Below are 12,965 nucleotides of genomic sequence, written 5' to 3'. Positions count from 1 at the left end.
GAAGTGTTAGGCCCTGTTTCATTCCTGATACTGCTCATTTGTGTCTCTTCCCTTTTTTCTTTGCTATGGATTTGTCCATTTTACTGATACTTGTGAAGAACAAGCGCGTGGTATTTAAAATTTCATTGATTTTTGTTCTCATCTGTATTGTTCCTTCCTTCTGCTTTGGGTTTATTTGTTCTTCTGTTTCTAGGTTGTTGAGGGTGGGAACTTAGCTTATTGTTTTAAGACTTTTCCTTTTTTTTTTTTTTTTAAGATTTTATTTATTTATTTGACAGACAGAGATCACAAGTAGGCAGAGAAGCAGGTAGAGAGAGAGGAGGAAGCAGGCTCCCTGCTGAGCAGAGAGCCAGATGCGGGGCTCGATCCCAGGACCCTGGGATCATGTCCTGAGCCAAAGGCAGAGGCTTTAACCCACTGCGCCACCCAGGTGCCCCGACTTTTCCTCTTTTTTAATGCATATAGTTAGTGCTGTAAATTTCTCAACACTGCTTTAGCTGTGTCCCACAAATTTTGATATGTTGTATTTTCATTTTCATTCAGTTCGGTGTACCTTTTTATTTCCTTTGAGACTATCTTTCTGACCCATGAATTATTCAGAAGTGTGGTGTTTCATTTATAAGGGTTAAGAGATTTTCCTGTTATTTTGATTTCCCGTTTGATTCCATTGTGGTTGAAGAACACACTGTTTCGATTTTTTAATAAATTGTACTGATGGGGGGAAAGTTGGGTGGCTCAGTCAGTTAAGTGTCTGCCTTAGGCTCAGGTCATGATCCCGACTCCTGAGATCGAGCCCCATGTCAGGCTCTTTGCTCAGCAGGGAGTCTGCTTCTGCCTCTGCCCCTCCCCCATGTTCATGCTCTCTCTCTCTCTCTCTCTCAAATAAATAAAATCTTTTAAAAATACCTTTAAATTAGCTTTAACATTGATGTTCATTTTATTGCTCAGGATATGGTCTATCTTGGCATTTATTCCATAGGCACTTGAAAAAATGTACATATGCATATTTTTGCTTCTTCATATTTTTCTTCTTTCCTTGGGTTTCAAGATTCCTTCTTCCCTTTCCTTTCCTTTTTTTAAAATACTTTTTTAAAAAGATTTTATTTTATGTAATCTCTACACCCAATGTGGGGCTCAAACTCACAACCCCAAGATCACACACTCCACTGACCGAGCCAGCCAAGTGTCCCTACTTTTCCTTTTTGATTAGAGAACTTTCTTTAGCTGTTCTTTAGGGTAGGTCCGCTGGTAAACAGACTCTCTGAGTTGCCTTTCATCTGCAAAATGTGATCTCCTTTCATTCCTGAGGGGAATTTTCTCTGAGTGTGGGAGCCTAGGTTGACAATTACTTTCTTTAAGCCCTTGAAAAATACTGTGCCACTTTCTTCTAGCCGCCATGATTTCTGATGAGGAATCTGCTCTCATTTGAACTGTTTTTCCCATATAGGTAAGGTGTCGTGTTTTTTTTTTTTTGTTCTTGCTGCTTTCAAGGTTCTTCTTTTCTTTAGTTTTCAGAAGTTTGATTATGATGTATCTTGGTGTGGGTGTCTTTGGGTTTATCCTGTTTGGCATTCACTGGGCTTGTATGTACATCTATAGATTCATGTTTCTTGTCAAATTTGGGAAGTCTTCAGCCATCGTATCTTTGAGTACTTTCCCATCCCCACCTCCTTGATCCTCTTTTTGGTGCTTTCATGGCACCTCATCATAGCCCAGCAAGGATAGAAATCAAGCCCCACCCTCCGACCCCCCCCCACCACTGCTCCAACATTTGCTGACAGGTGAGGGTGGTGTTTGGTTGGAGCAAAGCAGTTATTGTCTGACAGTTTTCTGGCTTGCTAGGCTGCCCCTTCCCCAGTCCTTTGGGTGGAGCCAGCAGGCTTTTATCGGGGATTTATTTTTTCCTGTCTGTCCATTGGTGTTTCTGGGTTGCTGGCTTCTTTAGCTCCAAGTCTAAGATATATGAGGCAAACAAACAGGCAAGACAGATAAAACAAAAAGCCAAGTAACTCAACTATCATGCCATTTCTTGGATCCTGAGGTCCCTATCCAGTCTGCCCTCCTGTCTCCAACCTATCAAGTCTTCTTTTATATTTTATATGTAATGTCCAGGGTTTTTTTTTTTTTAACAGTCTTTTTTTTATAAGTGATATGTTATTGTCTTAAATTGAGATATAATTTACATACCATAAAATTCATACTTTTATGCAGTTCAGAAGTTTTTAGTACATTCACAAAGTTGTGACTCCATCATCATTCTAATTGCAGAACATTTTTGTCATCCCAAAAAAGAAAGCCCATATCCAAGAACAATCACTTCCCATTCCTTACTTTTTCCAGTCCCTGAAAACCACCAGTCTACTTACTGTATCCATAGTTTGCCTATTCTGAACATTTCACATAAGTGGAATCATGTAACATGTAGCCTTTTGTGTCTGGCTTCTTTCAGTTAGCATAATGGGTTCAAGGTCTGTCTGTGTTGCAACATGTATTGGTACTTCGTTATTTTTTACTGCCAAATAATATTCTATTATATAAATATACTCCACATTTTGTTTATCCACTTGTCAATTAATGGACATTTGGGTTGTTTATACTTTTTAGCCACAATGCTGCTATAAACATTAATGTACAAATTTTTGTGTGAACATATGCTTTTAATTCTCTTGGTTATATACCTAGGAGTCACATAGGACCGTATGTGGTAACTCTGTGTTTAATTTTTTGAGGAACTGCTAAACTGTTTTCCAAAGCAGCTGCACTACTTTGCATCCTCACCAGTAATGCACGAGGGCTGTTTTTCTCCACATCCTTGATGATGCTTGTTACTGTCCATCATTTTGATTATAGTCATCTTTGTCGATATGAGTGGTATCGCATTGTGGTTTTGATTTGCATTTTCCTAATGACTAATGATGTGGAGCACTTTTTTATGTGCTTACTGGCATTTGTGTATCTCCTATAGAGAAATACCTATTCAGATCATTGGTCCAGTTTGTACTTGTTGTTGTTGTTGTTGTTTTTCTATTGCTGTGTAATAAGAGTTCTTTTACATAGACTGGATCCTAGACCCTTATCAGAAATATAATTTGCAAATACCTTCTCCCATTTTGTGGGTTGTCCAGTGTTTTTGTTGTACTTAGCTGAAGGAGTAAAGTATATCTACCTCATTTTCCTGGAGTCAGAAGTCTCCCAAACTAGTTTTAGAATAGCTTTTGGAAGGTCCAAAGTGTACTTCATTGCTTAAAACTCGGTATTTTAAAGTCAGTGTGGGACTGTGCTAGAGTTCGATTTTTTGTTGTTGTTGTTGTTGTTTCAAACTTAGACATGATTTTGAAGTCAATTTCAGGGGAGGGTTTTAATGGTTTTTTTCTGTGACTTACCTCCTTGCGTATTCAGAGAAATTTCCACTTGGTGTGCCATGGCCTATTGGTTATGTGCCATGATACATGTCCCGTTAGCTCTCTGGGTAGCCATCAGGGCCCGGGGCACCCAGCATGTACACCAGCGTTTTGTTCAAATAACATCATTTATATGTGTACCAACAGGTACAAAGGGTGAGGAGTCCTGGTTAAGAGAGCACAAGAATAACCTTATAGCCCCATGAGAGTAAGGAGCCCCAGTCTATGGTACGTTTTTAAGCTCTGCAGTCAGAGCAGTGGAAATAGGGCCAGGTGTGAGTGAGCATTCCTCATTTCTAGGCAAAACAGATGGGTCTTTAATCTTTTCTTACCAAACAGTGAGCAATTCAGAGTTAATCACAAGGAATCAAGAATTGCATGGTATCTCCGGTCTTCACCCAGATCACCTCCTGAGTTCTTCAAAGACTGCTGTCTTCTTCCTGGGTAAAGATTATTTTTTACTTCTATGCTTCTCACTCTACTTCTCCTATAAACTCAAACACTGCTGTATAGCCATGCTAGAAACAGCAGAATCATTTTGAACTTCAAATATTTCTTTTGTTCCATAGGTGCCTGGGTGTCTCTAACCGGCTCCCCAGCCTTGCCAGCCAGTGCCATGAATGGATTATGCTTCTGACGAAATCCCTGACGGCGTTTTGTTCGGTCTCCACCGCAGGGTTCTGGTGTATTCTCAAGCACCGTTTCTGGGTTTCCGTTCCGCAGCACCACAGGCTGATGAAGGGACACTTTCCAAACCACAGGGCTCTCCCTTTGTCAGTGTCCTGCACTCTTTCATCGCCTGCATTAGCCTCTCATTTCAGTCTCTAGCCAATCTAATTTCAAATGTCTTCAGTTTTCTAAAATTCTGTAGATTTTCTCCACTGTGCCTCTTCTAGCCTTATTTTCAATTTTTTAAAAATTCATATTACTCTTGTTATTGCCACACGAACTAGTCATTTTCTTTTTCTTTTTTAGCCTCTACTCTGCCTGAATATTTGCTAATAGCCTTGATCTTAAGCACTCAAATTCATTACAGACAAGGTACTCTTCACTTTTATTTAGTATTTAATTCTGTTTCTTATGTCAAAGGAAGAAATGTATGTGAAAGCCTTTTATAAACCAGAAAGCACTATACACTCATATAACTTACTGAGATTAACAAAGGACCACTGTGCTTCTTTTCACGCTTTCTGCTCCTTCTGAGCCAAAGAACTTCTCAGTAGAGGAGGGAAATATTGAAGAAAAATAAAGCAATGGAGTTGTCTCTTAGCAACTGAGTTCGTGCCTTATAAATCTTGCCCACTTTAGATTGCTGCTGCTCAAAATCACTTGCTTTCTTTACTGGCTCAGTGCAAATAATGTTATTAAATTATAGGAAAACAAAGGGGAAAAAATCTAACGAATGAGTCACTCCGTTTATCGACTGTGCTCTCTCTTGCGTAGCACTGTTGATGGAGTTGGGTTGTCTCTTGATTCTAATTGCAAAACGTTTTTATGTATATAAATACATATGTGTATATGTGTGTGTGTGTGTGTGTGTGTGTGTGTGTGTGTGTGTGTATAGAGAGAGAGAGGTGTGTGTGTAGGTATCTTTTTTGTAATTTAAAATATAAACTTAGGTAGAAGCTGAATGCCACCTTATACATTTCGAGGTTACCCAAGTCTTGAAATAATATGGATGTCACATAGATAGTACAAAACATAAACTGTGATAATGATCAAGTTGTGCCTAGCTCAAAAAAAAATCAAGTATCCAAAAACTCAAGCCAAATTGGGGGCATGATAATTTGTGTTATAAAATAATTCATTATAAGGATTCTTCAGATAGTAGATCTTCATAGTATATTTCACTTAGCAAATAATTCCAAGTACCTTTTGTGCTAGACAATGGAAGAGATAAAGATTCCGTGTGTGTGTGTGTGTGTGTGTGTGTGTGTGTGTGTGTGAATAGTCTTTGGCTTTCACTATCAGAAGGTAGATAAGACTTGCACACAAATGAGGCGGTAGGATGATGAATTCCTTGTGGGTGGTGAGCTGAGTCTGTAGAAGTTCAGAGGAGGGAAAGGTCACTTCCAGCTGGGTGAGCTATTATGATTACATGGACAAGATGACATGTTAGAGAACAGAAGACTAACGGAGAGTTTGTCAAGTTTAGTAATTAAGGCAAGATTGAAGAGGCAGGTAAGACGTTGGTGCTTTCAGCTCTAGAACAAGGAGTTTAAACTTTAGTCAGGAAGCAATGGGGAGCCACTGACATTTTTTTTTTTTAATCAAAGTCTTGTCTCAGAAAATTTATCTAGCAGTAATGTGTAATTTCAGTTAAAAGAAAAGAACTGGTTTGCTGATAGTCTTTTATGCTCCTTTTGTATGAAACAAAGCTGCATTTATAAATAAGCCAATTACAGAGTTGATTCATTTCTAGTCTTTTTAGAAGGTAGTCAAAAGCCTGTTTTCAGATGCAATTAGATCCAGTAAGATAAACTGCGTAGTTAAGATAGAAGTATTCTATGAAGTGGGGTGAAATATACTACATTTCATACTTTCTAAAATCATTTTTAAGGATCTTTCATGGCAGGCATCCTAGTGTCTTTCTCTACCTGAAACAATGCAGAAATTCCCCATTTCCTCTTTTCCCCCACTGCTTGGATAGAATGAATGTCTATAATGAAAAGACCTCCTTAGCAGTCACCCTCTCAGATTTGTTCTTAATTTTACCAAATATCTGTATACCTCTGCAAAAGACTGCGTTTGCCTGCCTTCTCCTTTAGTGGGAGAAACCGAAGGCACGCCGGCCTACCTCACAGGGTTGGTGTGAGGCCCCGCTGCCACAAAGACGAAGTGCTGGGTAAATACTCAGAAAATGCTGATAATTGACTGATTGAGAAACGGGCTTGGTGTTGGTTGGCTGTTGGTGGAAACCTCTCTAGACTGGAAATGCAATGTTTTAATAATAAAGGCCATATAATAAGCCTGGCTGTTGTCTTCCATGTGTGGTGTGCCTCGGGGAGTTCAGAGTGTAAAATGGGTCCCACCTGCTACTATCAGGGAAATCACACTTCCTACATATTTACCTCACAGTGAAATCGTGTTTTTTTAAAAGCAGCACACCCGAGAGAAGCAGTATGTTCTCGTGAGCCATATTACAAACCAGGAGGTTGGGAACATTCAGCCCGGCTGAGTTACTCATTTGCTGTGTCACTGGACAAATCGGTGATCCTTTTTGTACCTCGGCCTCCTTCTTTTTTTTTTTTTTTTTAAGATCTTATTTATTTATGACAGAGAGAGACAGTGAGAGAGGGAACACAAGCAAGGGGGGAACTGGAGAGGGAGAAGCAGGCTCCCCACTGAGCAGGGAGCTCCGATATGGGGTTCGATCCCAGGACCCTGGGATCATGACTGGAGCCGAAGGCAAACACTCAACCAACCGAGCCATCCAGATGCCCCTGGACCTCAGCCGTCTGACGAGACTGCCTGAAGCTGCCAGGCCAAAAGAAGCTAACTGCTGGGTCAGCAACACACAAATATAGGGGACTCAGGAACACTCGTGACCAAAATCTGTTATGTAAAATAGTTTAAGAATGAGACGTTTGCCATGTCTTCTTCCCCCATTGTATTGACCAGTGGGTTCCCACCTGAGGTCAAAGTTGCAAAGGGAGAAGGGTGTGTGTTGAGGAAGAATTCGTGGCTCCCACTCCAGAAATCTGGTCACATCTCAGGTTACTTCCAGCTGAAGAACCTAGAAAAGATCATATTTGATGCTATGTTGGTATGGGGTGCTGTTTGAATCTCTTAGCCATTTTCAGGGTCTCTCCTGAGAAGTCTCAGGCGTTTCAGCAGCCCTGACTGCTGTCATGTGTCTCTGAGCTTTTGGAAGGCCACAATCTGGCTCTAGGGCTACACTGTGTCCTGCTGTCTCATCCTGATCCGGACAGTATGTGTCTTCAGGTGGAAAAAAAAAAAAAAAAGAATAACTGTTTTTAACTCAGTGGAATTTTATTCTCTGATGAATTTATAAGTAAAGATAAAATAACATGATATAAGATTTTTGTTCTGTTTTGAAGATGTATTTTGAGTTTCAGAGCAAGAATTTTCTCTACTTCTGACCTAAAACATGAAGAAAAGTTCAGGCTAGTCCTTAAAAAACATCAGTTCGTGCCATTAATTGAAAGCATTTCTTTTATCTGAAGTTGGGACTGAATCGGACTAGCTCCTCCCAAAGCTTAAAAGTTAGCACAATTTTCAAAATGAGAAACTTTGAAACAGTTTTCCCCTTTTTTGCTGTATCTTTCGAATGCCAGGCAGAGCTTGCTGTATTGAATCAAATTGAAGCATGCCCAGTAAAAAATAATAGCCCCTGGCTTGGGAACTAGACCTTTGGTTCGTTCGGAAACCAAAAGGATCCTGGCCCAGTTTTAGTGTATGGAAACCCTCCAAACCACCTTGGCTAGCCCCAGTATTGTAGAACCAGGCTATAGAACACGAGGGCTCAGTGCTCTCCGCAATGGTGGGAATCTGCTGTTATTTCTTAGCAGATCAAATCCATGGTGAATACTAGGGCACAGACTGTGTGGTCTAGTTCAGGCTGCAACATCAGCAAGAAAAGTTGAAGACCAAGTTCAGGAAAGCGAGGGAAACCACAAAGACTAAGCAGAGGGCAAGGGCTTGCTTGGGTAGCCACAGCAGCACATTTTAGACATTCAGAGAGATCCTTGCTTTTTTCTTTCTCATTGGCACATTTTCCCCACAGAAAGATTATGGGAGAATAAAGGGAGGAGGAAAGTCTTGACTCAGAAAGAAAAAAAAAAAGATTATATAAAGTGATCATTTGTATGGCCTGGGACTTCCTAGTGTTTACTGGGTGTGTACCCTTTCCATACATGTGACCAATACTTTCCCCTTGATTCCTCATCGTTTAACGAGGCTATATAATCCAAAAGACTGTTAATGTGGCCCATTTACCTACTATGATTCCATAAGAAGAGGATAAGAAGGCTTAGGGAATACTTGTACTCCATTCTGTTTTTACAGTGTTCACTCATTTTCTTCTACTAAGAGCCTATTTTATTCTCTTTCTAGGTAACAGTATGACTAAATACACAGAGAAGCTAGAAGAGATCAAAAAAAGTGAGTAACACTATTGATGGTCTGGGATAATGGAGCCCTGAAGTTCTAGAAGTCGGTTATTAACAACCTTAGCCCCATCCTACAGCTGACAGGCATGGAGAGCTATGGGAGGTGGGCGAGCCTGGCAGGTGCCAAGGAGGATGTGGGAAACTCATGTACCATCCCAGCCAGCTGCTAAGGTTGTCACCTGAGGGCTGAGTTCTGCCCAACTAACATCCCACAGGAGATGTTAGTGTTAGAATGCAGAATGAGCTCTCTAGTTAGGCAGTTGAGAGTCCGACCTTCTTGTTTCACTGGACTGCAATCTCCACGACCTTTTTCAAGGTCATGATCTTTCCTATCTTCTTCATTTTTTTCTATGCCTGAGATAGTAAGCATACTACCTCTCCCTTCATAGCCTCCTTTGGTGTATAAATTAGTCAGTTATTCATGAAAGACATGGGGGGCGAGAGGGAAAGAGCTTAGTCTTAAGTGGTGCTGCCATGCCTTCTAAATTCATTGCAGTCTGCTTTCCTTTAATTAAAAATCATATTTCATGCACATCCTTTTTACAAACTAATCTGCTTCCAAGATAAGCTACTAGTCACCGAGTGTATCACCCTTGCACAAAATCTTAATTTTTCAACTTGTGTCCAAAATGGATGGAAAGTGTACACACCAAGGCCAGAATGAAAGAAGTAGAAACATCTGTTTCCTAAGATGGATCTGTCCATCTCCTCAGTAGAGGGACCCGGTGCCAGAGGAGTAGTTAGCTAATGGGAGGCAAGAGGCCCTCTAATGGTTCCCAGTTCAGGACTTCACTCTGGTAATACACATCCTTCGGGAAGAGAATATTACAAACCCAGAGTTCACCAGAACTTCTGTTTTTATAACACAGGCCTTTTAATTTAAATGATAACGTTTCTGCTTCTTTTGAATTGCCGCGGTATTAAGAAACCCCAGCCGATAGCGTCAGGACTCAGGGGCGGCTTTATGCTGTGACCCTGCTGGTTGCCGTGTTCGGCTGTAAGGGCTGTTACAGACATTTGTTTTTTCCTGTGTAATGTCACACTATCCTTTTCTTCTTCGCTCATTTATATCAGATTTTGTACTTTTATTATATTTTACATTACATAAGTGTGTATGTGTGTGTGTATATATATATATATATATAGCATATTTTACCATTTTAAACTTATTTGGAAAAAAAATCTCATTACTCACCCATGCCTCATTGTTGTCATCCTTAGTTTATCCACAGCAGGTAAAATTCAGCTGGCTTGCTTCTGGTTGGGTCTGCGATCTCTTTTGCCTCCTATCCATTCGTAGCTTAGTGTAAGCACTCATGTCCACACCAAGATTTGTCCTCTGAAAATGTCCCATTCCACCCAGATTGCTGAACCCTGTTTAAAACATTTCTTAAAAGCACAATGTGGGGGCACCTGGGTGGCTCAGTGGGTTGGGCCTCTGCTTTCGGCTTGGGTCATGGTCTCAGGGTCCTGGGATCAAGCCCCACATCAGGCTCTCTGCTCAGCGGGGAGCCTGCTTCCCCCTATCTCTCTGACTGCCTCTGTCCTGACTTGTGATCTTTCTCTCTGTCAAATGAATAAATAAAATCTTAAAAAAAAAAAAAAGAAAGAAAGAAAAAAGCACAATGTGGTTCCTCTAATATCTAAACTTTAAATGGAGCTTGTCTCCCCACCCTCTACCCCCCCACACCCAAATACCTCTAGATAAAGTCCTTGAAAATGTTTGCTTCCCTCTTTAGAAGTTTTGGGCTTCCTTTTAGTAAGACAGGAGGCTCCTCTCACTTTATTTCACAGACTTTGTGCTGATTCCCTGACTAGAATTACTTCAGATTCTGGTTTGAGATCTACATTTTGGAAGCTCTTTCCTTCTCTTTCCCCATTTTTTGCTGTAGATGTTCTTTTGGGTCACAAGGGAGGAGAATATTGCCTTGTTTCGTGACACCCTAGACCCCTCACTTTTCTCGGGTTACCTTAGATGCCATGTCTTTCTGTGAAATCACAAACCTTTTTCTCTTACTTCCTTTGATTTGTCTTCCACTGTGAACCCAACTTCCCTTTGCTACTAACGTGTTTTAACAGAACCCTGAAAACGCAGAATTCCTTTGTAATCTGAATATTCTTTCTGCTCTGTCTCAGGAAAATAGACACTCTGTGTCTATTGACTGCATACAAAGCCTATTCTTGGTTTCTGGTGGTTGGGTGACACTAGCTGAACCCAGTCTGAAGCATCCTAGATAGTCAGGTCTCTGTCCTTCCAGTAACTCGAGAGAGCCAGCCTGAGACTCCGCACTTACCGGAGAAGCAAAACTTGATAACATATCTAAAACTAGGATTTTTTTTGTCTTCGTCCTGGAGTTTGGGAGAAGTGAGGGTAGCAGAAGCTCCATTCTTAAAGCTCTGTTCGCCCTTGCAAGGAAAGACTGACAGAACTTTCCAAGTCAGCCTTTTTAATAAACTTTAAAACTTACTAGTAAAACGTCCAGGTTGATCTTTTATCTCTGAGTAAGAATGTCAGAGAGTCCTAACGATGGCTGTCCTTCTAAACAAGAACCAGGTATGTAGAGTTCAGGTTCAAATGTACAGCGGGATTCTGAGTGCCTATGAGAGGATCCTAGATATGCCAGTCAGCAGAATAGACGAGAGTCTGTTTTTCGTTTGAGATCATTTCTACTTTGTCAAAGGGGATTTGGATGGGTACATTTTGTACTGGGAATGTGAAGAAGTGGAGAAGTATTTCAAACTATGTAACTATTTATCAGTGGAGAAATGCCACAGAGCAAGCTACTTGAAAATTGTTGACTCTCTTGATTGGCTGATTTTATTGCCACTGTGATGGACATAAATGACTTTTGGTGGGCAGGTTTGGTGGTAGTCTTGGGTCTGCGTCCTGGTGGGTCTTAGAAACTCCTTTGCATCTAGGTTTGTTACCTTTTTGTATCCAGAAGAAGCTATTATGAGACTTATCTAGAAGTAATGGTTAGTTATTAGCCACCTGTCTCTCTTTGAGACATGAGAGAGCAGAGAAGCTTGAATTCATCGTAACAAAGAGTCCCGATATAGTGACAGAAGTCTAGTTTTTAAAGTACTATTATTTCCTGACTCTTGAGTCATAAGGTGTTTTGGTCAACCAAGCTAACATCCTCCAAAGGATTTGTTCTGTGTTGGTTTTTGGAAAATTCATGGAAATGATTAGTAACACCAGGTAAATAATTTTAAATACCTTTAATCCTTTCCTTTGTTGCTAGGAGTCTCGGTTTATGCGACTTCTACCCTGTGAAGGCCACAGTAATTATCCACCTAACCTTGAGTAATTCGGAATTAATGAGGAAGTACTTAAAGAATCATGGCGCCAATATAAAAATGTAGAGATGAAGGGAAGCATAAGGGTGGGTGGGAGTTCCATGCTGAAAACTCTTCAGAATTGGCAGTCATCTTCAGGAAATTTTAAGGAACTTTTAACATGCCTCTGTGGGACAGATACTAGATCGTGTGAGACTGGCTAAATTTTAAGACCTTTCAATGTGATATGAAGAACTGTTAACAACAAACAAGCGTAAAAGTTGTCCCCATTTGAATCATGTCTCAGGACTGTCAGGATAGAGCTGAATAAATACTGATGTTTCAGGATGATGATTTTTTTTTTAACTCTGGTTAAAAAACAACAACAACGACAACAAAAAAAGACAAACAAAAAAACCCTAACATAAAATGTACCATCTTCACCATTTTTATTTTTTAAATTTATTTATATATATTTTTTAAAAGATTTTATTTATTTATTTGACAGACAGAGATCACAAGTAGGCAGAGAGGCAAGCAGAGAGAGAGGAGGAAGCAGGCTCCCTGTGGAGCAGAGAGCCCGATGCGATGCGGGGCTCGATCCCAGGACCCTGGGATCATGACCTGAGCCCAAGGCAGAGGCTTAACCCACTGAGCCAACCAGACGCCCCCCTCTTCACCATTTTTAAATGTGACACTGCTGCACGACAGGTCTCGGGAACTTTTTCATCTTGGAACACTGAGTAGGTGGATTTTTACGGAAGTGGAGTTGCAGAGAAACTGATAGGAAAGATTATCTGCACCAGGCCTAACTTTGTGCCCAGTGCAGTGGCAGTGGTGGTGGTGATTGGGGCGGAGGTGGGGGGAGGTTGTCCTGTGTCTCCAGCATAATTTGTAACCTCAGGAACAGAACCGTTCTCCCTTCAGGGCAGAGTTAGAATAATAGGGTGTGAATGTCTTACCAGCTGTTTGACCTGGGGCAACTGAGCTTCTCTGGGTCTCTGTCCTCATTTGCAAAATGCAGGCATTTATTACCCCCCCCCAATCTCTTTGTTGGGAAAAGGATTTAAAGTGTCTTACAAAATGCATGTAATACAACAGTGGTCAAAAGAAAGAAAGAGGGCGCCTGGGTGGCTCAGTTGGTTGAACGACT

General features: G+C 40.8%; 1 protein-coding gene across 1 annotated transcript in view; it reads left to right on the top strand.

Annotated features, from left to right (window-relative positions):
• CEP41 (centrosomal protein 41) overlaps positions 1-12,965 on the top strand; it is a 47,213-nt gene that overhangs the window by 20,422 nt on the left and 13,826 nt on the right. The window contains exon 3 of the mRNA XM_080831405.1: positions 8,478-8,525. Coding sequence (XP_080687531.1) covers positions 8,478-8,525 — 48 coding nt within the window. The remainder of the gene's footprint in view (positions 1-8,477; positions 8,526-12,965) is intronic.

This window comes from Martes martes (assembly GCF_963455335.1).
Source record: "Martes martes genome assembly, contig: scaffold_152, whole genome shotgun sequence".
Classification (NCBI taxonomy): domain Eukaryota; kingdom Metazoa; phylum Chordata; class Mammalia; order Carnivora; family Mustelidae; genus Martes; species Martes martes.
This window is presented reverse-complemented; position numbering and strand designations above follow the sequence as displayed.